Genomic DNA, 23045 nt, shown 5'->3' with positions numbered 1-23045 from the left:
CGGAGGGCCAAAAACCACAAATTGAAAAACAAAATTCGTAATGCAAACAGGCAAACACCTCACAGATACTCACACACACACACAGGCACTTGTTACACTCACTGCTGCGTCCAAAATAATAGAACTGTATTAAAAAATATATGTATATATATATATATATTTAAATAAGTTATTCTAAAGTAATATAAGCCTTTCCATTTCCATATACAACTATCTCTATCATGCTATCTAAAGATACTCCTAGCTTAAAAGATACTTTTCGCCATTAGGGTGGAAAGTCGTGACTAGGCTAGGTTAAAAAAACTTGAGGGCCCCGCAACTCAACTGAAATTATAGTTCGTAAACATTATTTATCGACGTCCAGCAAATACAAAACTGGTATTAAGATTGCTATAATTTCGCCGGCACTTGTGGTGCCCACTGAACTTGGACACCAAGCAAAGGTATCTTCCTCTGCAGCTTGGAATGGTTGAGGGCGTGAAAGAGAGAGGTGACGAGTGCGAGGGAATAGGAGAGCGAGAGGAAGAATCTGTATCTGTATCTGTATCTGAATCTGAATCTGAGGAGCGGCCGTGTCCAATCGAAATAATATATTGTAAGATCTATTTGCGGTCTGTTTACAACAAAGAAGAGAAAAGAGGCTGGGCGAAGGGAAACGAAAAGAATGAGCAGAGCTGAAAAGATTCGAAGGTCATAGAAACTGTCAAAGACGAGATGGATGCTCGGGATGTACATATGTATGGTATGAATCCATATGAATGGTATGAATCGGTTGATGTGATTGCCCATTGCCCATAGACAAATTGTCAAGAAACATGACAATTGAGGATTTTGCCCTCTGGCACATTTTCCCCCTAGAGTTTTTCCGATTTTCCCAAATCTTTTACCGCTCGCTTGTCAGCGGACGGACAAACGGACGGACGGACAGACGGACGGACGGGTCAAGTTTTTTCTCTTCGCTCACTGTGGGAATAATGACACTTTGAGGGGCGGCAGGGGAAACAAAACATCAGCGTCTAACAATCGACTACAATGGAATTGATGGCATTATAATATGGGAGCAGGCTGTAATTCGGGGTTTAGTAATAAGAGAAGATTGCCAGTACAATTGTCTCGGATTAGGGGTTTTAGGGTTTTCTTTTTTTTTCGAGCTAAATTGGGTCAAGTCAGGTGGGCATGGACTTGCAGGTTTTTCTTTCTGGCTTGGGTTTTTGCACAAATGCGGAAAATAGCTGAGGTAATTAAGGAAGGAATCTAAAAAAAACAATATTTTCTTTCTTACCTATAACGAAGGATCATATGTGAACTATCTTGCAGTTTTTAGATTACAACAGCTGTAGTTCTGATCAATTTCTAAGTATATAAGTAGATCGTGTTTGTTCTGTCACTTGTGTATAAGAAAACTGATTAGCTATGCCAAAAAGCCAATTTGAAGTCTTCTTAGTAGTATGTGTATTTTCAAAATGTCCAAATATACGCCAGTTCTTGGAAAAGCTTTTTCAATTTTCACCCTGACCAAAGCCAGAACGACGCTTTAAGGAAATTAATTAATAACACACATTTTGAATACTATTTTGTGTTTTTTTTTATGGATTTTCTGACAGCAAGAACATATTCCCATTTTCTAAGACCCCGGACAACGATCGAAAATTTCTCTTAGCCACGTGCCGCTAAAAAAATAATAATGAACACGTCCAAAACGAGTCCACCTACGACCGCAGTTGATGTGACAAATCCAAAAAACTTAGACTGCGCAAATCTCTCTTGAATCGAACCGATTTTTGGTTTTTGGATGGGGTAATACACGTGCCAAAGATCCGATAAAGCTGCAGACTTTCCATGACCAGAAATTCCAAAAAAAAATTAAAGAAAGAAAAAGCTTGAGGAAAAAACTTAGATTAATTAGCCAACAAATGTGGGATGTGTAGTTCCAAGAGCGGAATTGTTCAAAAACAAAAACCAGAGGACTTGACCAAATATTTGTCATCTTTTTTGTGTTTTGAGCCATTTTTTGTTGTTGTTTTCATTTTTATTTGCTGCCACTTTTTTTCTCTTAATGTCTACAAATATAGATACATTTGTGTGCTTCAATAACAGAAATTCCGCATTGGAGAATATGCATGCAAATTGTTGACAAAAGTGACACACCAATCTATTTATTCAGTTTAGAATGGAACGCGTTGGGAAAACAGCGAGCGGGTAAAAAGGAGGAGAAATTTAAAACAAAGCCTGAAGCAAACAATAAGTTAAGTTAAATAGTACAGCAAATAGGCGACAGACATCGTCTTAAAGTTCGGAATTTTTTGTGGGGAATACCGTGCAGGTGTGCTAGATGTTCTGGATTCTAAACTTAAAAAAAAAAACAGATAATAAAGGAAACTATGGGAAAACACGCAGCGAAAATGTGGTAAGCTTGGAATTTTGGGAAACGCGTGTGGTCCATAATCGAAACGTGTTGTCGTGAATGCGAAAACTATCTTTAGTAGTAGGCCGCACTAGCCACACACTCAAAAATATTTTTAAAAACACCAATAAATTACAAAGTCAAGGAAATTATCAGCGCCAGTCGCGTCATGAGACATCATTAAATTGCCTTGAGAATCTCGCATCTCGGACTCGGCGGAAAAACAAAAGACGCGCACCAGAGTCTCGTAGGTTCAAAATTCGTATAAAAATACGAAAAAATGTATAAAAATATGCGAAACTCACTTAAAAATATAACGAAATGTAGCCGAAAAAAAAAACGAAAAAAATGCGAACGAATTGTGACGTGAAATTGATTCAATTAAATCTTTTATGACGTGACAATTGAATTCTATTTTCGCATCTAATTGGAACTGATTGTAGTTTCGCCCCATCAAACCCCACAATAACCGCACCGCGTACATCTCGACCAACACGTACTACTCTATACTATATGCTCTATACTATATACTATATATACCTATGTATATCTCTGCGTTCCCATACGATCTATGTACGTAGACTGAGTGTTGTTTATTCAAATATTGTTGTCAACGGTTCGCGCGTACACTTGCACCCTTTTCATTTCGGTTTTCTATTCTCGGAAATGACCGAATATTGCGATGGGTCCAAAAAAAACCAAAAGAAAATATTGTCAAATGCCTGGCGATTTTGCCCCCTGGACCGCTTTCCTTTTCGTTTTTGGTAATGACTTGAGGTAGATGCTAGATGTTCGCCATAACAAGAAGAATGACAGCATTCTAAATGACTTTCTACACTCGATGTTCTGGCGAAATATGGAACACGTCTTGCCGCAATTACACTTTGCATGCGAATTAGGCGAAAATCACTTTCATTGAGGTAGGCGAGTTGCGAAGTATCTTTGAGATACAAATTAAGATGTTCTTTCAACGGAACGTCTTTTTTGAGAGGCCCAGCACTTGTTTTGCTAATCACAGTTTGTTTATTTATTAAAAATATATTAATTGCATGTCATATTGCATATATAAATTGCATGTCAGTTAAACATTTAAAGTGTAAATATCATTAATTTAAAAACCTAGTACCAAATAAATATATTTGTATCTTGCATGTATATTTTCAGTTCAAGGTTTGGATTAGGCCTTTATCTTCAAGGAAATATAGTTCAATATATAATAAAAGTAAATCTTACATACACACTTTACTATGGACTTGTTTTCCTCTTACAAAAAACCTCTTTAAAAGGTTTTGACCTTTAAAGATTACTTTTATAGCCGATTATACCCAAGTGAAGCGTAAGTCTTTGAGATTTATTCATATTGCTGCACTTCTGGTTGGTAACCTCAGCCAGTTTTGGCCAACTGCAGCGTTGCCGCTTTTCAGCCAAGTTCATAGTACCCATCGCAGCCCACCAGCAACAACAACAAGTTGTAAGCCTAGCCCAAACTGGTTGCCCAATTGTCTTCCCCTGCTGATCGCGAGGCAGCGATTGTTGCCGTTTGTGTAACTACTGCAGCTATGCACTGAAAGAAACTAGATGTACACAGCGCTTATTTTCAAAGTTAAGCCTACTATATCTATTCCAATGCTGCAGGTATACATGGATCTATGGAAATTTAACTAGCCAGCAAATTTATTTAAGCTTTAAGAATAAGAATTATTATTTATTTGTTCAATAAATTTATTGAATTTAAAACAAAAGTTTACAATTTTCAGATATCATTTAGATTAAAATGGAAAACCTACATTTATTGATATGTTTTCAGTTGCTGCAAAAACATCCATGTCATGTTGATTTGAATCGAATGGCTTTGTTGAACATGTTCCGCTCTTCAGTGCGTTCAGTTTCTTCCAGTGTATAACTTAGCCGTATGGCTATTGCTAAGCAGTGCCTGGTAGAGCCCAGTTTCTCGCAGTGCAGTTGCCATGGCCGTGGCAGTAACGGGTTGTGCGGCGAGCGGCGTTGCCGCTTTTCAGTGGTTCGGTGGCTGCTGAAAGAAAGTTGCACCCGCAACAAGCTGAACCGCCCCTGCCCCTCCCACCCCCACACTCCCCGGCCCCATCGCCCCTTTGGAGCGCCCCTGGGATGCAGCAGTGCTGGCAGAAAAGAAAGCTGTTTTGTTTTAATTTTTTCCACAATTATTTTCCGCTAGCGCAGGAAAAATTATATGCTTTTATTTTTGTAATTTTTTTTTGCCTTTGTTTTTTGCTCTGTATGTGTGGTATGATTTTTTTTTCACAAAATGTTTTTGCTTTTGTTGGTTTTTTTTTTTGTTGTTGTTTTGTTTTGTTTTGGTTACAAATTTCTCACAATTATTTTGTTGTTTTACGCAATAAAAAAACTTAACATTAAATACAATATATTTTTGTTTTCGCTTTTGCTTTTTTAATAATAAAAAATTAATACATGTATTTTTTTCGTATTTTGCTTGTTTATTTCTTTCTTTCTCTCTCTTTTTGTAATAAATAGGTATTTTTTTTCGATTTGATAGATACTTTTTGCTGGTAATAGATACTTTCGTGTGTGTGTTTTTGTATGTTGGTGTGGATGTGTGAATGGTGTGTTAATGTATTTGTGAGAACATTAAGTTTTCCTCATTACGTTAATTGTAATTTTTACAAATTATATCGCATTGCATTTAATTAAATTTTCACATTTTATTTGACGATTTCTTGATTTTTGTTTTTTGCTGCTACATTTAAGTTTTTGTTTTCATATCGCATTGGGAGTTTTACACAGACAAAAAAATTTTACAAATTTTTTACGCTTTCACATTTACTGAGATATTCATTGCCTTAAATTTTATGCTTGATTTTTTTTTTGTTTAAGTTTAATTTATTCTCATTTTTAGTTTAAATTTTTATTTGTATTTTTTTGTTGTGGATTTTCTTTGTGTTTTTATTTTTTTGTTGTATTTTGTGTAGTACGCGCTATACATTTAATAATATATAAAAATTTGTTAAAATCCTAAAATTTGTTGGTTTTAATTAATATTAATTAATAATTTAAAAAATTTTTATTGCAGCAAGCTGCGTCTAACTAAAATTGGAGCGTGTGTTCTTCATCTGCCTCATTCACAGTTAGAGGCCCTCATCATCTCTCACAGTTTTAAAGTTAAATTTTAAATTTACCAAGATCAAGTTTGTTTGTTTTGTTGGTTTCTTTGTTTATTACTATATAGCATACAATTTTAAAAAAAAATCTGTTCTTTTGTATTGTGGTTTTTCTTGTGTATGGGGTGTGTTGTGTGTATTGTGTGGTGTGTTTGTGTGTTGTGTGTTTGTGTTATGTGTAATTTTATCAACGTCTTTTGCCGGATTTTGGTGCATCCGGCAGAAAACTCTTAGCATCTTAAACAGTATCACATATTCATGAGTTGTCGACCGGCGAGCCCCAAAGCGAAGGCCCCAGAAATATGATTCTGGGATTGATTCGTGGGGCTGCCGTCTTTGAATTTCATGTTGGTTTTTCTTTACTTTTCTTTTCGCTCTTGTCGCCTTTTGTTTTTCTTGCTTTTGCGTTTTTGAAAAAGGAGAAACAACTTAAAACTCTAGTTATTTGTTATAGCACTACGCATCTAAGTAAAATGGTGGTGAGAGTCACAATTACAAAAATCGGGCCTTACGGTCCGCATATATAGTATTAGTATGAGAGTGTGGTTGGCGTACCCTAATGTGTGTTTGTGTGTTTATGTGTGTGGGTGTGTGTGTATTAAAGGTGTATGTGTGTGAGTGTGTGTGGTGTAGGTGGGGTGGCTTCGAATACTTGCTTCGTTGTTGCACTTCAATTGCAACAAACTACTGCTCTCGATCATCACAGGGGTGGTGTTTTTTGCTTTTTGTTTCGCGCAGACACATATATGCGAGAAGATATATGCATATCTGACAGATCTTGCTGATCACCATTAGTTGGTGGGCGTGGCGATGGCCGCACTGGGACTGTGGGCGTGGCTGCCGAAGCTATAGCTCCTGCGTGCACCCAAACCATCAGCGGAATACAACTTGTTCTTGGTGATCGTATACTCCGGACTGATGGTGATCGTGCGGGCCAAACTCTTCATGAACTGCGGCAACAGCGACGTCCAGCCGCGATGATCCTGACGAAGGGTTAGATACACCTCAAATGTGGACACCGTATCCGGATCGACCTTGATCGAGGCAATGCGACGCGAATTCTTCGGCTCATCCTCGAACTCAATGTAGATGGTGCAGCCGCGTATGCCGCGGGGCTCCTTCTCCGACACGCGTATAATTTCGCGGGCCACGCTCGGCGTGAGATCACAGGGTAGCGACACTTCCGTACAGGTCAAATGACGCGACTTGGCCGCCCTCAGTTCGTCGAGCAGTCGCAGGGACAGCTCCTCGACGGCCTTCTTATCGTAGTTGCTCATCGGCGAGGAGCTATCATTGCTACCGCCCACCTCCTCCTCCTCGTCAGCAGCGTAGTAGTAGTAGTTGCTATTGCTATTGTAGCTGCCGCTGGGCTTTGTCTTCTTGCTCTGACTTTGGCCAACATTGTTGTTGCTGCTGCCCGCCGGCTGCTTGTGCTTAATACTGCTGGATGTGGATGTGGTTGTGGATGCGGTTGTGGATGTGGTTGTGGATGTGGATGTGGCGGTAGCATTGCTGCCATTGCTGCTGGCCCCAGTTGTCTTGGCCTTCTTGGACATCAGGTCCAGAGTGTATGCCGACGGCGGTGGCAGTCTGCTGGTCCAATCTGGAATGATTAAGAAGAAGCGAAAATGTTTGATAAGTAAAATGTTTGCCAAAAACAAGAGCTTAATTATTTCCTAACTCTTTATTACTATATCTTCTGAGGTAACTGTGTACAAACTAATTTCACGTAGTAACGAATGCGTTTCGTTCGCACGTCTTAAAACACCTCTTAAATTCTATTGCTACATCTTGTAAAAAAACAAAAAAAGAAAAGGGAGAAATAACGAAACGGAAGCCAAAAACAAACAACTAGGCAATGAGCAACAGCCGCTTGGCAACAGCGAACGACAGTTGAAAGCGCAGCACGCAAACGTGAAGCGATGGGCAAAGGCAACGGTGAAAAGACGGAGGGCCAAAGAGAGAGAGAGCCCAAAAGAAAATGAAAAAATCATTTTTTTCTTTTTTATTGCTGCTGGGAGTTTTTTGTTGTTGCTTTAATTTGCGTACGTGACGAACAATTTAACATGATTTTTTATGACATTTTTCCTTTTTGTAATTGCAAATTGATTTTTTATGCATTTTTTTGTGTAAATGTAAATTACAAAGTTAATTGCTGATGAAATTTCAAGGAGCTTTGCAAAGCAATTGTTGTTTCTCTTTTTGTTTTTTCTTACACAAGTTCAAGAAAATAATAAACAGTTTAAAGGTTCATACAAAATTTAAAAAGAAGCTTGATATATTCAATTAAAATAAAGTAGACTGCATTTTGAGAAGCACAAGTTTTAAAATTTTAAGATCTTTCTGGAACCTTCGCGATTCTTCCCTATAGACAAAGACACGTATTGCTCTTCGAATTTTGGATGAACTTACCTTTATTTTTGTTTGATCCTTGCAGGCTACCGTAGATGATTTGTTCCCGAGCAATAACATCCATTTTCATCGGTTTTCTGTGTGTTTTTTTGTTGGCTTGGAAAGTCGAATCGAATCGAAAGTCGTTCGTTCGTTCGCTAGCTCGCTTGCAATTTTCCGACGGCTTTCGACGCCTTTCTTTGTATATCACTTTTACAATTTAATTAAGCTTATTTAATTTATCACAATTTGCTGTTTGTTTTCTTGCTGATTGCTTTAATTCTTCCTCTTTCCGTTCTGGTTGCAGTTTAAATTAACATTTGTTGTTGGTTGGTTGGTTTTGTTGGTTGGTTGGTTGCTTGTTGTTGTTGTTTTGTAGTGGAAATCACAGCACTTATGTTGTTTAAACTTTTATTTGTTTTGTTGTATCACTTAAATGGCGTTGGTCCGTTGCATTTGTTTGATGGCAAATTTTAAATGTTTAGTTTAGTTTAAAAATATAACGTCAGTAGCATAGAATTCTTCGTGAAACAGTGTTGAATGATTGAATTTTGTTTCTTGGATTTTGTATAATATTTAAGCAGTGGAAAAAGTCTGGCTATGCACGTTTTTGCTGCTGCTGCTTCATTTGATTTTCTGGCTGCGAGAGTCTGTTTTCTTGTTTACTGTGTTCAGTGTTTTTTTCGAAGCTACTATGAGTTTCTCTGCCGGCGCGCCGCCTTTTATACTCCTCGGCGGTCCGCTGTCGCCGTTGGCGTCGACGTCGTTTGTGAGAGCGTCGCTCTCTTTTGCTGTTTTGCTCTTCGCACAGCTGTTTCACTCGCCATCTCGCTCATGCGCACCTACAACCCGGCCGGCGAAAGAGCGCAACAGAGAGGGATACAACGGCGTACGTGACGCGAAAAGAGGAAAAGAAAATCCCGAATTGGGAGAAAACCACGAAAAGGATGAAAATTGGAAATGTTCTCCCGCAAGGAAACGAATAAAGTAACAACAACTACAAATGCAATGGAACGAAATGAAATGAGAAAAAAAAAAAAATAAAGAGGGAGGAGGGCAACAACAAAAAGCCACCCCGGCATATTCATATTACTGCCGCTGCCGTCGTCGACGGCGACTGCGACGCCGGCAGCGTGGCAGGCAGGCTAAAAAAATTTTCCACTCCGAAAACGAAAACTCAGTTGCAAGTTGCAACATGCTGCAAATAGCGGCTGTTGCCAGGCCGCAAAAAAGATACGAAACGATACGAGAGATACCAGAGCTACAAGATACGAATGTATCTTCAGAATTTCCTTTTCGCCTTTTCCACGGAAGCGGGGCGAATGCAAATTTTACATCGCTCGCCGCTTCGGCAACCAAGCAACCAAGCAACCAAAAAGTAAATCTCGAGAGGAAAACCCATCAAGTCGCAGGAAAATCCCTATGAGGAATATTAAATCAAAGTTTTTGTGCAAACGTTACTTCCATTAAATATTTAATAAAAGGGCTGCCATTGTGCATTTCCCTTTAGTTTCTCATATGCTACGTACTCGGATTCGGATTCAGTTAAATATTCTGCGTCCGTTTTTATGGTTATTCGTAAAAAAATATATGTTTATCAGTTTAATATCATTAAAATGCTATTTTTATGCACAAAATGTGTTCAATAAAATTATTCTTATCTGGTTTAATAAAACTGCTTATTTATTTGAAAAACGAGCCTTCATTTGTGGGTTAGGTGAAAAATATCAGGCCACTATTATTCATTAATTTTCTTTATTTTTATCAACAAAACAATTTACATTTAATGTAAATTAGTTATTTATTATTTTATAATAAAATATTATAGGTATAAGTATTTCTTACAACTGTGGTGAAACTCAAGAAATGAGTCTTATAAATGAATCTTTGAGATACAACATTTAATTCAATACATTGTTTATTAGCACAATAATAAATGAGTAATTGCAAAATTATATATTTCCTGATTGCTGTCTTTGTTTCCTTGCATGTTTTACAAAATCGCCTATCTAATCTCTGTGATTTCATTGATAAAGCTGAATGTGAAACATTTCATTACATTTTGTAATGACACTTTAAATGAATTTCTTCCTCGTATTCACTAGAAATTCTTCATTCCTTTTTGTCACTAGGAATATGCAAATTTTCCGTACATAAAATCATATTCCAGGAACTTTCATTTTCCCCCAAAAGTAATGGGATAAATCTATAAATATCCTCTTCCGATTCGGTGACGAATTTCATCATAATTTCAATTTAATGCTCGCTCTTTGATACGAAACTCGCACAGTCGATTATTTTGAGGACCTGTTCTTATGAATTCATGGACCCAAGCCCGAGAATTTCATCAGCAAATGAAAATGTGCGATGTGTGATGTTGAATGTTGTATGTTGGATGTGGGGATAATTTCATATTCATATCATGATCCATGGCTGTGTGTCCTTTCCTTTCCTTAACTTTCCTTTCAATTGAATGCATTTTCCTGCCATCTTCATCTTGATGGTTATTTTTTTTTTCCTTCGCCTTTGCCCGGCATTGTTGTTTGCTGACCAAAGCTGAAAATGCTGCACGTAGATTGAAAACGAAAGATTGAAATGTATCTCATGAATGCCCTGCCCCACGACAGAAAAAAATAACGAGAACTAAGGAAGAAAAGCAGAAATCCAACTTGTCTTCTTGTGATGCTGGCTCAAATAAATAAAATCAAATTTCTTTCATATTGAAATGAAATTCCATGAAGCACGCATGTGGATTTGTATCTGTATCTGTATCTTTGGGATATCTTTCGTGCCACATTAGCTTTATGTAGATGTGTTTTGTCAGATAATAAATGAATTGAAACGAGAACTTCTTTTGTTTGACTCTTGGCCCCTGACTTTGCCACATTGCAAAGTGAACTCAACCGAACTGAACTCAACTTATACTGATTCTGAAATGGAAAAGGATTTCATTGATAAACCTGAGCACTCTTTGAAATTTCGCAATCTTTGAAATGCGACCCACAGCCGCCGCCCCCAGCAGCAACTCTATTGGGGCGTGGCACGGCCTGATTAGAAACACACAAATTGTATCTCGAAAATAAACAACAAAGAGCTGTGATTCAGGTCGGCCAACAGACGACTTTGCGAGGGGTTAATGATCAGCGAAATTTATGGCCAACACACAGATATATACGGGTATAAATTGGCTTATAGGGCATATGCTTGCTTATTTGTTTGGCTAATAGATAGCTGGTGACGCCTGCTGGTTGGCCATTTCCATAATTTCAAGAAAAAAGTTGGTAGTAGATAGATAGAACTTCGGAAAATGTAATCAAATTTGTATCTCAATTGTTACTCAATTGCAATTTATTTTCATCATTATGCATAAACAATAAACAAGCGAGTTTAATGCAGCAAATTTAAATTTGAACAAAATTCGCTAGGTAAATCAATCAAGTGTGAGATTGAAATCCACTTTCCCAACTGTTGCCTTTGTGACTTTGCGATACATGACAGCCATATAGCGCATATATACATATAGAGAACTTTCCCTCGGTGTGTTCTCCGCTTTTCCGGGAAAGCAATTTTCACAAAGTTTACGCTTTGGCTTTGGCTTTCGCTCTTGTGGCCCCCTCGAAGGCAATTTGTAAATTTAAATTAGTTTTACTAAACACAACACATTTTCACACCGGCACACACACACCCATACACACATACAATGTACCATGTACATACACATGTATGCATAAATTTTCATTAAAAAAATAAGATGTGGAAGTGCGGGGAAAATCGTTGAACGTGTGCAGAACCCAAAGAAAATTATCAAGAACAAGTTGATTTTTCTTTCTGCTTGTTTTCATTTTTTTCTCTTTTTTTTTTTTTTGATTTTTTTTGGAGGGGGAGGCCCTGCCAAAATGTTTCCCCGAAACGAGCAGGTGAAAAACAGAAGAGGAAAACATGAAGCGCTGGGCAAAGGCAAATTATCCATTTATCTATCGCAGGGAGATCAACTTTCGCGGAATGCTCTAGAAAAATAGCTACATACAAGTAGAAGTAGAAAAGTTATGACGAGCAGAAATTCGGGAAGTTCATTGTGCCAGCAAAGTCTTCAGACTCAGATTCAGTTTTAGGTACAGATATAAAGATATACAGATATATATGTATGTAGATAGATAGATGGGTTTCCGGGCTGTCGGGCAAAGTTAATGCCAAGGAATTTGGCAAGTAATTTATGACAGCCAAATGGAAATGGGAAACAAATGGCGATAAGCTAATTTGATAAAGGTGTTTGATCGATCCACTGCGATAACGGCGATTTGCAATTGAAAAGCGAAAATCATTGGCGTTTTGCAGATAAAAATCGCTGACGTGGTGGGATATGTTGATAAAAAGATGTTGATAAGAAGTAAGTGAAAATGAATTTTATTTCATTGTTTTAAATTAATATAAATATGAATATATTTTTATATAATCAGCAGTTTAATTCCAGGTTTATTTTTAGTATTAGTATCATTTTTAATAAAATAATTAATATCCCCTTTCATTGCCTTGAATTTTCAACTGAAAAGTGCAAAATGAATTTTTCTGCTCGACGAAAACCGAAAAACGAGATACAAAACGGTGTGCGTGGCGCCACCTAGCGGCCAGAGTTTCCTTTGCACCGGCGACGTGACCAACTGAACGTGCGAGTGCGAACGAGATGGAGTGTGACAATTTTCCGCAAGGAAAACGAAAATGATTTGGCAGCTCGTCTTCGGGGAAAGAAAATGCCTAAAATTAGAGCACAAATTAGATTTCAATTGAATTGAGATGTCTGCGGACAAAAGTGTCCCACAGATGCATAATTGATTTATGCAAACGAATTCGAATTCGCAGCAGAAAACTGGCCAGAAGGTTTCTCTTTACTTTATATTTCGCCTCGGAAAATGTAACTATGCAAATAAGTCGCCTATTTATTATTTATTTATGTGCCAAATGAGATTCTATTCTCTCGCTACTTTTCATTACTGCTTTAAATAATCTGTATTTTGTAATACATTTTGTCTCAAATTCTCTTTTGCTTAAATTTGAGTGAAAATGAACATACGTTCGTGCGCTCTTTCGGTTTTTGTAAACCACTCAAGAGCGTTTCACATGTAAGTGGCGCTCTTGAGTTCTCATCAAAAGAGTACACTTTCACTCATTTATTTCTTTCACAGCTGATGCAGCAGCGTCTCTCTTTCGCTCACAGCTGGTTGGCGAAACAAGTTAACTGGCACAGGCTCTCTTATTGGCTTTTCCTGCTGAAAAGTGCCATAACTATAGTTTTTAGTTGCATTTCTGAATGCACTCAACGTTAATTAATGGTTTGCTTAATCACTTGGCTGTTTTACTTGCATTTATTGTCCTGCTCTCTCTCTCTCTCTGCCTATGCTCAAAACTTGCAGTAATTTTACTGGCTCTCTTTCTTTGAGTTTGCAGCTGTTTCGCTCATCATATGTTTCTGAGCCGAGCCTCCCACTACCCCCCGCACCCAACCAGCTCCAACGCTATGTGCAACTGTATGTGTATTTTGCATTGTGTACACAAAATCAGCCGCTGCCCTCTGCCGACGTCGCTGCGGGCAGCGCAGCTCCAAGCGCAGCCAGTGAAATACATACAAACAGGCATGTATTCGTACGTAAGTACGTATGTATGTATGTGCGTATATGTATATCTTGATTTTCCAACTCGTTTCGCGCAGTCAACGCGCCCCCCAAAAACACACGCACACACCGGCAAAAACACACACACACATGCAGCAGTACAAAGGGGGCCAAAATAATATTGATAATGATCAAATGCGGCCTATGAGCTTAACTTTTTAACTTTGCTTGGTTGTAAATGCACCAAAAATTATAAGGCTTATTTATTTTTTATAACTAATTAAAGTTAAAGTTTAAAAACAGTTTATTTATGCATTTGCAATTTAGTTTTTTGGTATTTATTTATTATGTTACATTAAAAAAGGTTCTGCACTTTCTCATACTATTTCTTACGATCCCAAACTTTCATATCAACTTAATAAACTTTATAGCGATGTCAGTGAATCTAAGGTTCACAATCACAGGTTTGTTTTTTTGGGAATAGTAACCATTATCGGTCAACGGATATCATGGGTGGTTAACCTTTCTTGATTAAAAACTCTATCGGTGCATGGCACTTTATTTTAAAATCATAGATACAAACATATGTACATACATATAGGAATCCAAAAATAATGCAGAACGACTGATTGCAGATACTTCTAATCGTTCCTTTACTTTTTACGGGGTAGCAAGTGGAACAACCTTTGGGAGTTTGTTATTGAATATTTAGCGTGTTTTAATAAACAGACTAACTTGTTTAGCGCACTCAGTTGTTTTAATAATTTCGGGTGGCAAAAACATATTAATTAGAAAAGTTATAAATCTAAGTTTAATGCATCTAAAGTTAATATACCCTGTAAATATATAGATTTGAATATAAAACTAAAATTTTATGCATTTGCAACTAAGTAAAAGTTTTCTACAAGTGAACCTATTCTATTTCTATTGACTGCCATTGTTTAAACAGGGTAGCGCCTATTTATTTGGCGCCCGCTGTTTGTGTGCAACTATGTATGTGGCAAGTTGGATAGATAGTCACATATATATCTTGGGATACAGCTAGGTGGCTAGGTAAGTAAGTATATGTATTATGCCTAGGGTTTTGTTGCTGCCTCAGCTGTTACTGTTGTTGTTGCTGTTGCCGCCGCCGCTGCTGCTGCTGCTTCTGCTGCCGTGTTGTTTGTGGCCGTTGTTGTTGGTTTTTTCTTATTGCCTGCACACACGGCTCTTGTGCGCCGTTGCCAATTTTCACTCACTGAGTGAGCCGCGTCCATTGGAATCAAGTTGCTCAACGGCAACGTTTCATTTTCATATCTTTCCCATTTGTGCCCCACTGTGTGTGTGCGCAAGTGTTGGTGTGCTGGTGTGCGAGTGTGTGCAAGTGTGTGCGCGTGTGTGTGAGTGTGTGCAGTAAGTGTTTGTGTTGCTGTTTGCTTGTTGTTGTTGGTCTTTCTCTTCTTTTATTTTTTAGCTGGTTATTTATTTATTTATTTTTTGTTTCGCCGCTGCAACAGAGCGAAGAGAGGGCCCCCCAAAAGCGAGAGAGAGAGCGAGAGATAGAGCGAGAGAGAGAGAGAGAGATAGCACTTTGGAGCCCGGCCGGCCTTTGTTGTTGTTCGTTTTGCTTATGGGCAATCATCTGTTTTATTCTGCACACAGATGCACCCACACGTACACACGTACGTATGTACGTACGTGCACCCACACAGGTGCAACTGCCTAGGCTGCATCTTAAAGATACTTTTCTCAAATCCTTAACCTGCAGAATGGAGAACTTGTTATCTGTAAATTTATTAAGCGTGTGCATAATGAAGGAGATAATTGTGTGACTTTGCAGTGGAAGATACCAACATGTTCGTTCATTTGTAATTAATAGCTATTATGAAAATAAATTCAAATACAGCCAGTGATGAAAACAGATATCTAACAGATACTTAAACTATCTAACAGATACTTAAACTGGCATGAAAGCTACTTTAAATGAAGATACAACGTGCACTTCATTAACTACAATGCTTCATATTTTAGTTTGCCTATTTATGTATATCTATGTATGTATGTATTTTAGTGGATATGAAACGTGAAAGAACACTTTTGCCGTAACTGAAGCCCTCGGAAATTTTTGGGTTAGAGAAGGTGGCCCGTATTTGTATCTGCTACAAAGTCATGCCATGTATCTTTTGTATCTTTTGTGCCTTTTGCCTGTGTTGTGCATTCGCCGTCAGCTTTTTTTTCCATCAATAGTTCATTTTCTGCTTGGCAACGGGTTCGAGTTCTTTTTCTTTTCTTTTATTTTTCATTTCTTTTCTTCTTTTTGTATCACCTCTCTCTCTCTTTCTCTTTCTGCCACTCTGCCTCTCTATTTCATGTTTAACTTTATTTTTTTTTTTAGACGACTACGTAAAGTTTCATGAAATTGGAGAAAACGTAGAAATGATGAAATTACTGGACATGTACATGTGTTCTGGGTGGCAGGTATCCAACACCCCCACCCTCAACCCCTTTGTTTTTCCGCCATTCATCCCAGCGTTTCCCTAGTTTTCCACCGCCTTCCCCCCCATTTTTCACCTCTTTCGGTTGATGAACGTGGATTAGTTCCATGGAAAACTATGCAAAAATTTGATACACACAGTTGATACGATGATGATGATGGTGATGATGGTGGAACGTTGTTTAGAGCATTACATATGTATGTGGGAATATATGTATGTATGGCTTGGATTGGATTCTGACTATGACACACCTGTCATGTGAGACCTGCCACAATGGAGCTGATAAAGAGCGGCAGTTTATATAATCAGAGTGCCATGGCTGATTCCATCAACAATGTCAAGATCCAGCTGGGAATTTGATGACCGCCCCCATGCCATTATGCAAATCCCTAACCCATTTCAATGTATTGTGATTATGTGTGCAGTAAAAAGAGCACTTGATACTTTCTAATACTAGCAAATACATACTTGTTATCAAGCAAATCAAATCAAGTTTTAACTGAATGAGTGTGTCAGTTTTTATTGCCCTAAAGAAAGAAAGAAGACTGGTAAAAGAGCTCGAATGATCGATTTTGATAATGAAGAGGTGACTAATGTCAGGTGAGCCATAAGTAGGGAAGTAACACACATATAGCAACGATCTATCCATAAAACACCACATATATGGACAAGGTATTACGTCTGGAAGCAACAAATAGGATTAAACAAAAAAACCACCGACGTGTAACCATCCAAGTTCAAGTTGATTATAAACAGAGATTGAGGAAACGATGGCTTAGCTGCACCCCCTTTCACAATTAGGGATGTGACTCAAATCGACTCGACTCGACTAGACTCGTACTCTTTAATGGCCGCCCAGCTGGAGCTCTACGGGAAATGGAGACCGTAAAAACAGAACCGTAGAGCAGGAAAGCGAGGGGAAAACAATGCAACCCCAAGCAACTCGCAACTTCCTTTCCAATCAAGGCAATTTATCAATTTAGCACTCAACTCTGACCCTGCCCCTTTCCCCCCTGCCCCTCGTCTAGCCATGGAATCAACTCTCGACCGGCAATGGAAATGGGAATGAGTTTAGAGGAATATAGCTAAAGGGAAATGGGTGTGGGAAATGGGAAGAGGGAAACTCGGGAGGGGGTAGGTGCCATGTGCCCAACATCTGAGCGCTAATCACCCCTGAAATTGCGTGTGCTGCGAAGGTCAAAAGTTGGCTGTGTCTGAGTTTTAGTCCTGAACTCGAAGTCCTTATCCTTCTCAAACAGTGCACAAAGGAAATAATCGTTTGGCATGCTAAGAAAATTTAAGAAAAATTATAATTCAACTATAAAGAACTTATGAACGTGGGATTTAAAATGCTGTAATGTAACTTTGATTTGATAATGAAATGCGTTGAAAAAAGAACTTGTTGAACTGTAATGAACATAATATCTATCTCATATATGAACTATTTTTTTCAGTGCAGGTAGCGCTCAAGAAGTCCCTGTTTGTCGAGGTCAGGAGTCGATTGATTTTGTGCAATAACCGAAAATAGAACATGGTGCAATCCGCTTCCCGGTTCATTTAGTCGCACTAAATCAATTCAATTTAATTAAGACTTGAATAGATTTAGCATAACAACAAATGGAAACAGTATAAAGTGTCACACGACTCGAACTTTTGATGAGCGTAATTTATGCAGAGCGTTGCGAAATGGAAATGATTCCAGGCGACAGTCAGTCGTTTTGAAGATTTCTAAATGGTTTCTGTAACCAAATGTTTTCAATTCCCAAATGATTTCCATTTGCCTAAATGATTTCATCAGCCCAAAGTGCGGACCGCCTGCCACGCCCCCTGCCCCTGTACCGCCCTTACCGTCCTGTCCATCACAACTCTATACCTGATGCGAGGATCCCATCAGGTTCTGGTTTTCCTAGCCCTCGAATGTCTGCGCTATACCTGCGATGAGAAGAGCAGACCCTAGAGTGCCTCGAAATGATCCTCAAATTTTCCACAATGAGTTAATGGTTGGGTTTTCCCAAAATCACCCGCTGTTACTCGACGCTCGTTGAGGTCGCCGTGTTTTGACATCGATCACAAAGTTCGGGAAAAGTCAGATAGGACCACTAATATACGGGCATTCCTTCTCCCTTAAATCATGTCAATCCCATTTTTTTTTTAACCCACCAAAGCGTTACGAAATGGAATAATGCATTTTTTAGATTTATTTATGGTAATAAGTAAATGTATCTGTAACTGTATCTGTATCTGTAACTGTAGCAAATTCGTTTAGAACGTTCAATTCTAGCAGAAATACCCGGCTAAATGATGAAATGCATTGATTATATTACGCCGATTCTGTAAAGTAGCGGTACTAGAACCTTTGTTAGCCTATAACTTGGAATCGGTTCTCCATGGAGGTCGTTCCGTCGCCTGTTTGTCTACCAGATGTTAAATACGATAGCAATAGCAAAAGCAACAGCAAAAGCAAAAGCAAAAGCAAAAGCAACAGCGATAACGAAAACAAGGCAATTTGCGACCGTCTAAGTATCAGTCAACAGTTTTCGCAACCAGTATTGACCCAAAGAGCCCCACTCTCCCTCTCTCTCTCTCTATCTCTACCTCTATCGCTACCTCTTTCTCTACCTCGCTGAGGTGGTTCCATTACCTCCCCCCAGCAAACTTATCTAGCCCCAGGTGAACTCACTTCGCCGACGACAAATCGTCTGACAGATTTTGTGCATATACTATATGTGTATAGTACGAAGAACTACAGTTGCGTTCAAAGTAACAGACAATTAAACTATTATTTAATTATACTTAATATGTTGGTAAGATACAGCTCTTTGTCAAAGATACAATTCAAAGATACATTGCCTTATAAGGTGGAATAGTAATAATGATTTTTTCAAAACTTCTAAAGGAGTCTCGCTATTTTTGTAGCCCAAACTGTGTAACAGGTGAGTCGCAGCACCATTGTGTAAATATATTTGCAGAATATTAAATCAATATTTAACGGGCTCCAGGGAAAATATGCGTCATGTTCCCGTATAGAACTCAACTTCTACTTGTACTTCTACTTCCACTTCCACTTCCATTTCCATTTCTACTACCCGACTACTTCATCGTTTTATGGCTCTTTGTGCTGTGCTGTGTTGTGACTGGGCAAGGTCGCGTGTTTTATCGCGAACATTTTGCACTTCAGATACGCTGAAATGGCGTGGTTCCTCCAGCTCCAGCAGTGCCCTGCACTTTTCCCCCAACCCAAGCCCCTCCAGTTGGTCGCCCCAAAATCAACACACACGAACATGTCCCGAATCGCGTAGACACAGTGTCTGCTTCTTTCGCAACTTTCGGGGGAACAAAGAAGCGCTATGGCTCACTGATTAGATCATTGGGTAAACACGATACTCGATGGCAGCCGATAAGAAAAGTGTGTCACCCAAATGTCGAGCCTCCCCGCTTTTTAGCAGTGGAAAAGTATCTTGCAATTAGCTCATCCAGTGCGTATTTCAACAGGGTTAGAAATTATGGCAGAGTAATAGCTTTTACGAAAGATAATTCTAAGTGGGGATATTATTTAGAATCAAATCTTAAATAAAATATTTAACATTTAAATGTATCTAAAATGTATATTATATAATTTATATATACATGAAACTTGATGTATTTAAGAAAATATATCAAAATATATATTATATAATTTATATATGCATAAAGTAAAAGTAAAAGAAAATGTATCAAAATATATTTAATACAATTTATATATGCATGATGTATAATAAAATTTACATATTTTTCAGCGGAAATGAGCATAATATTCAGTATTGAAAAAACCACAATATAGCATATTATGATACCCATATGTATCACTATCTAGTTGGTTTCAGAAAGCAACTGACTCTGTTTCCAGATTGCATTAGTCGAAAGTTTGCCAGTTGAATGTTGAGTGCGGCGCATAGCAACCGAATTCGCATTAGTCAGCCGCGATATGTGGTGTGTCTCTCCTGACGACTTTAATATTTCATCATGGCTTCGTGCTGGAAAACACGTCAGCCAAGAACCCAGCCAAGAAAACGGTGAGTGGAAGTAGTACTCCCGGGGAGAAATCCACTTACGTATACCCCCAAACTTTGGAGCCTATCTATAGTATCTATAGTATTAAACATCTGACGCTGACTCAACTCGCTGTTTCCATGCGAAAACTCGTTCTAGAAATAGCGTTTTGCAACTTGCAGTACATTTTATTCGATACTATGTCCAAATAGAAGAGTTTAACTATTTTCTTGGCCATTTCATCAGCTTACGTAGACTTGGAATAAATAACAAAGGTGTCATAAGAATTAATATTGCATTGAGTTTTAATCTGCCTGACTTGCATGTTTGCGATTTTGAAAAATGATACGAAACATTGAAGCAGAAAAAATGTGAAACATGCAACTCACTGCTGATTAGGAAATCAAAACAACAGTTCCACCAAAACAGAGCAATTATTATTTTGGAAAAAAAACAAAAAATGTATTTTAAAATTTGACATATTTTTTTTTCGCGTTCGTGTTGCCATGCAAAGTTTTTTAATAACTCAGTTCCGAAAATCCAACAATGACGCAGTTTTCAGTTTCCTTGCGGAAGTGTGCACTTAAAATTCCATTAGGTGATAAGCACACTTCTGATTCCTGAATATGAGTACATATAAAGAAATCAATACCCCAAAAATAAATAACAATCAGATGAGCATATTTAATTGAACTTTTAGCTCATAACTTGAATAGTTAAGTTACTTGAGCCTATGACTTTGTTAAAGAACTTTCTAGAAACTTTCTGCATCCCGTTTGAGTAATAACAACTGTGCACATTTGGCTTATTGTCTTAACTGATATTTCCAGCCACAACGCAGAATTTACACTTCTGAATAATGGGGCATTATGTAACTTGCCCCACTGGACAACATTATGCACGTAAATAAAAAACAAACGCATTGACCACAGTCCATTTGCGGATCCATTTAAACAGTTTCATTTGCATGGATTGTCTGAAATTGTACCCTTAGCCTGTGGACAATTTGCTCAATGGAGCACTAAATCCAAGTGTATATAAAGATAAAAATATATATCTGTTTATATGTATATATGTTGGGGCATTTATCTGGACTCCACTGAGCGCATATTATTACCCGTCTCAATTTTGCAAATCAAAGCACTTTTCTAGTTTCCATTATTGTTATATAAAAACAAGAGACAAAGAGTTACGAATCAAACGAAGTTGCAAATACACTTATCATATATAATAATAATTTTATAGACAAGACATTTTAAGTTAAGTGACCCTTTTCGCCACTTTGGAGTTTTAAAATTTTGTAATATTTCTAAAAATCTTCCAATTTTATTGGCCAAAAGTGGAAATGACTCTTTTGAAAGGGCATAAAAAGAGGCTCGCTGTCATGATTTTCGCTTTAGACACACATGCAGAAAACAATGGGTCTATCGGAAAAATAAAAAAAAGGAAAATAAAATGAAATGAAATGCTAGGCAAACAACGACGGACAAAGTGATTATATAAAAAACATTACCAGCCATCAAAGCCGCCAGTGAAAAAGCAGGAAAAAAGAAACTGTCGGAAGGAAAGGGACAAGAAAAACGGAAAATAATGCCAAAGAACGATTTCGATTTATCAGCAAAAACAAAATGGGTGGAATAAGAAGAAAAAACAACAAAAAAAAGACGCGTTTTTATCTCGCTGCTCAATTGATTTACATAATCAACGAAATCGCTTTTTGCCACCCAGCCACCCCTTTCACCACCACCCCCCTCCCTCTGCCATCCACCATATCAACATCCAAATGGCAGTCGCCTTGTTCTCTGTGCATTTAATTAAATGCTGATTAAGTTTTATTCAATGGAGCACAAACACAACACATACAGATATCTATGTATAATGTAGTACAATGGAGCTGCAAATCGCGTATACGACCCGTGTGCGCTGTTTGTGCATAGATTCGTAGATTAGTCATTGATATTGGACAACGTGTTCGAATCGACTCCAATCAAAACGAATCGAATCGAATCGACTGGACTTGAATCGAAACGAAACGAAACGAGACGAATGAAATCGACTGGCGCTTTTGTAAACGTGAATAATTTAATAACGTCCTCATTAAGATAATGAAATTAGTTCAAATAGTCGCCACTTTGGCCAGATAATACAGATGTCTGCCATGCAGATTGATTAGATTCTGAACATATGTGTATATATATACCACGATTACTTATTGCTGATTACCGGCCATATCGCCGGTTCTTCCATATCAGGCTTATGTAAACAAAAAGCACTTCTTCTGCTAAGTAAACTGGTCTGCCATTATATTTATAAGAAATATGTCATTGCATAGATATGCCTAACTAGATATAACCCATATAATCATATATAAGTTTGTGGAGTTCCATAAAATAAACACTTTGTATTCACCTAATTAAATTGCAACTCCAAATGAGTCACAACTAAGTTTATGCAAGATGATTCATAGCCAAATTTATGCAAATATTGGTTTCAGTTTTATTTCTCCTAAGGGAATTGAAACCAGAACCTATTCAGTTAAAAGTCGGAAACATAAATCAGGCCAACCTCATTAAACAGATGATCAAAACATCCGTCAGAAGTGTAATTTAAATGAACATTGATATTTTAAGAGGATTACATAAATTGTCATCGACATGTTCCAATTAATGAATAAATTAGCCAGCGACACATGTAAATTGATAAAAATGTGTATGCATAAACGAAGAAACAAAAATATATATAAATAAAGTTGGCAAAATTCGATTTGCATATGAAACCAGTTCGCAACTGATTCACTAATCAGAAGTGGGAAGATAAATACATGTTTTTCGTTTCCCCAGCGTGTGAACCGAACTTTTTTTTTTGTCAATGAACTAGAAAGAAACTTTTTGGATGGACTTTATAATATATATCATTCCTACCCAGCAAACTGTAAGTAACTAAAGTGCTTAACTCGCTCAAATACAAAAAAGAAGAGAAGAAAGAA

At 37.8% G+C, this 23045-nt stretch overlaps 1 protein-coding gene and 1 long non-coding RNA gene across 2 annotated transcripts; one reads left to right on the top strand and one right to left on the bottom strand.

The window, feature by feature from the left end:
• Positions 1-4974: 4974 nt before the first annotated feature.
• On the bottom strand, positions 4975-8642 carry LOC6533693 (protein scylla). The gene is made up of 2 exons (XM_002094362.4): positions 7972-8642; positions 4975-7162 (listed from the first exon to the last, which is right to left on the bottom strand). Exons 1-2 carry the CDS (start codon positions 8039-8041, stop codon positions 6351-6353), a joined length of 882 nt encoding a protein of 293 aa, XP_002094398.2. The 5' UTR covers positions 8042-8642; the 3' UTR covers positions 4975-6350.
• A 6280-nt stretch (positions 8643-14922) lies between these two features.
• On the top strand, positions 14923-16513 carry LOC120321543. The gene is made up of 2 exons (XR_005561200.1): positions 14923-15391; positions 15931-16513. It is a non-coding gene; the product is annotated as an uncharacterized LOC120321543 (long non-coding RNA).
• The last annotated feature ends 6532 nt before the right edge of the window (positions 16514-23045 follow it).

This window comes from Drosophila yakuba, chromosome 3L (assembly GCF_016746365.2).
Source record: "Drosophila yakuba strain Tai18E2 chromosome 3L, Prin_Dyak_Tai18E2_2.1, whole genome shotgun sequence".
NCBI classification, from domain to species: Eukaryota; Metazoa; Arthropoda; class Insecta; order Diptera; family Drosophilidae; genus Drosophila; species Drosophila yakuba.
Note: the sequence above shows the minus strand (reverse complement) of the source record. Positions and strands in the feature narration are given on the sequence as shown.

Coding starts and splice junctions, on each gene's coding strand:
- LOC6533693 (XM_002094362.4), bottom strand. CDS start 8,041: ATGAAAATGGATGTTATTGCTCGGGAACAAATCATCTACGGTAGCCTG. Junction 7,163..7,971: donor AGGATCAAACAAAAATAAAG/GTAAGTTCATCC, acceptor TAATCATTCCAG/ATTGGACCAGCAGACTGCCA.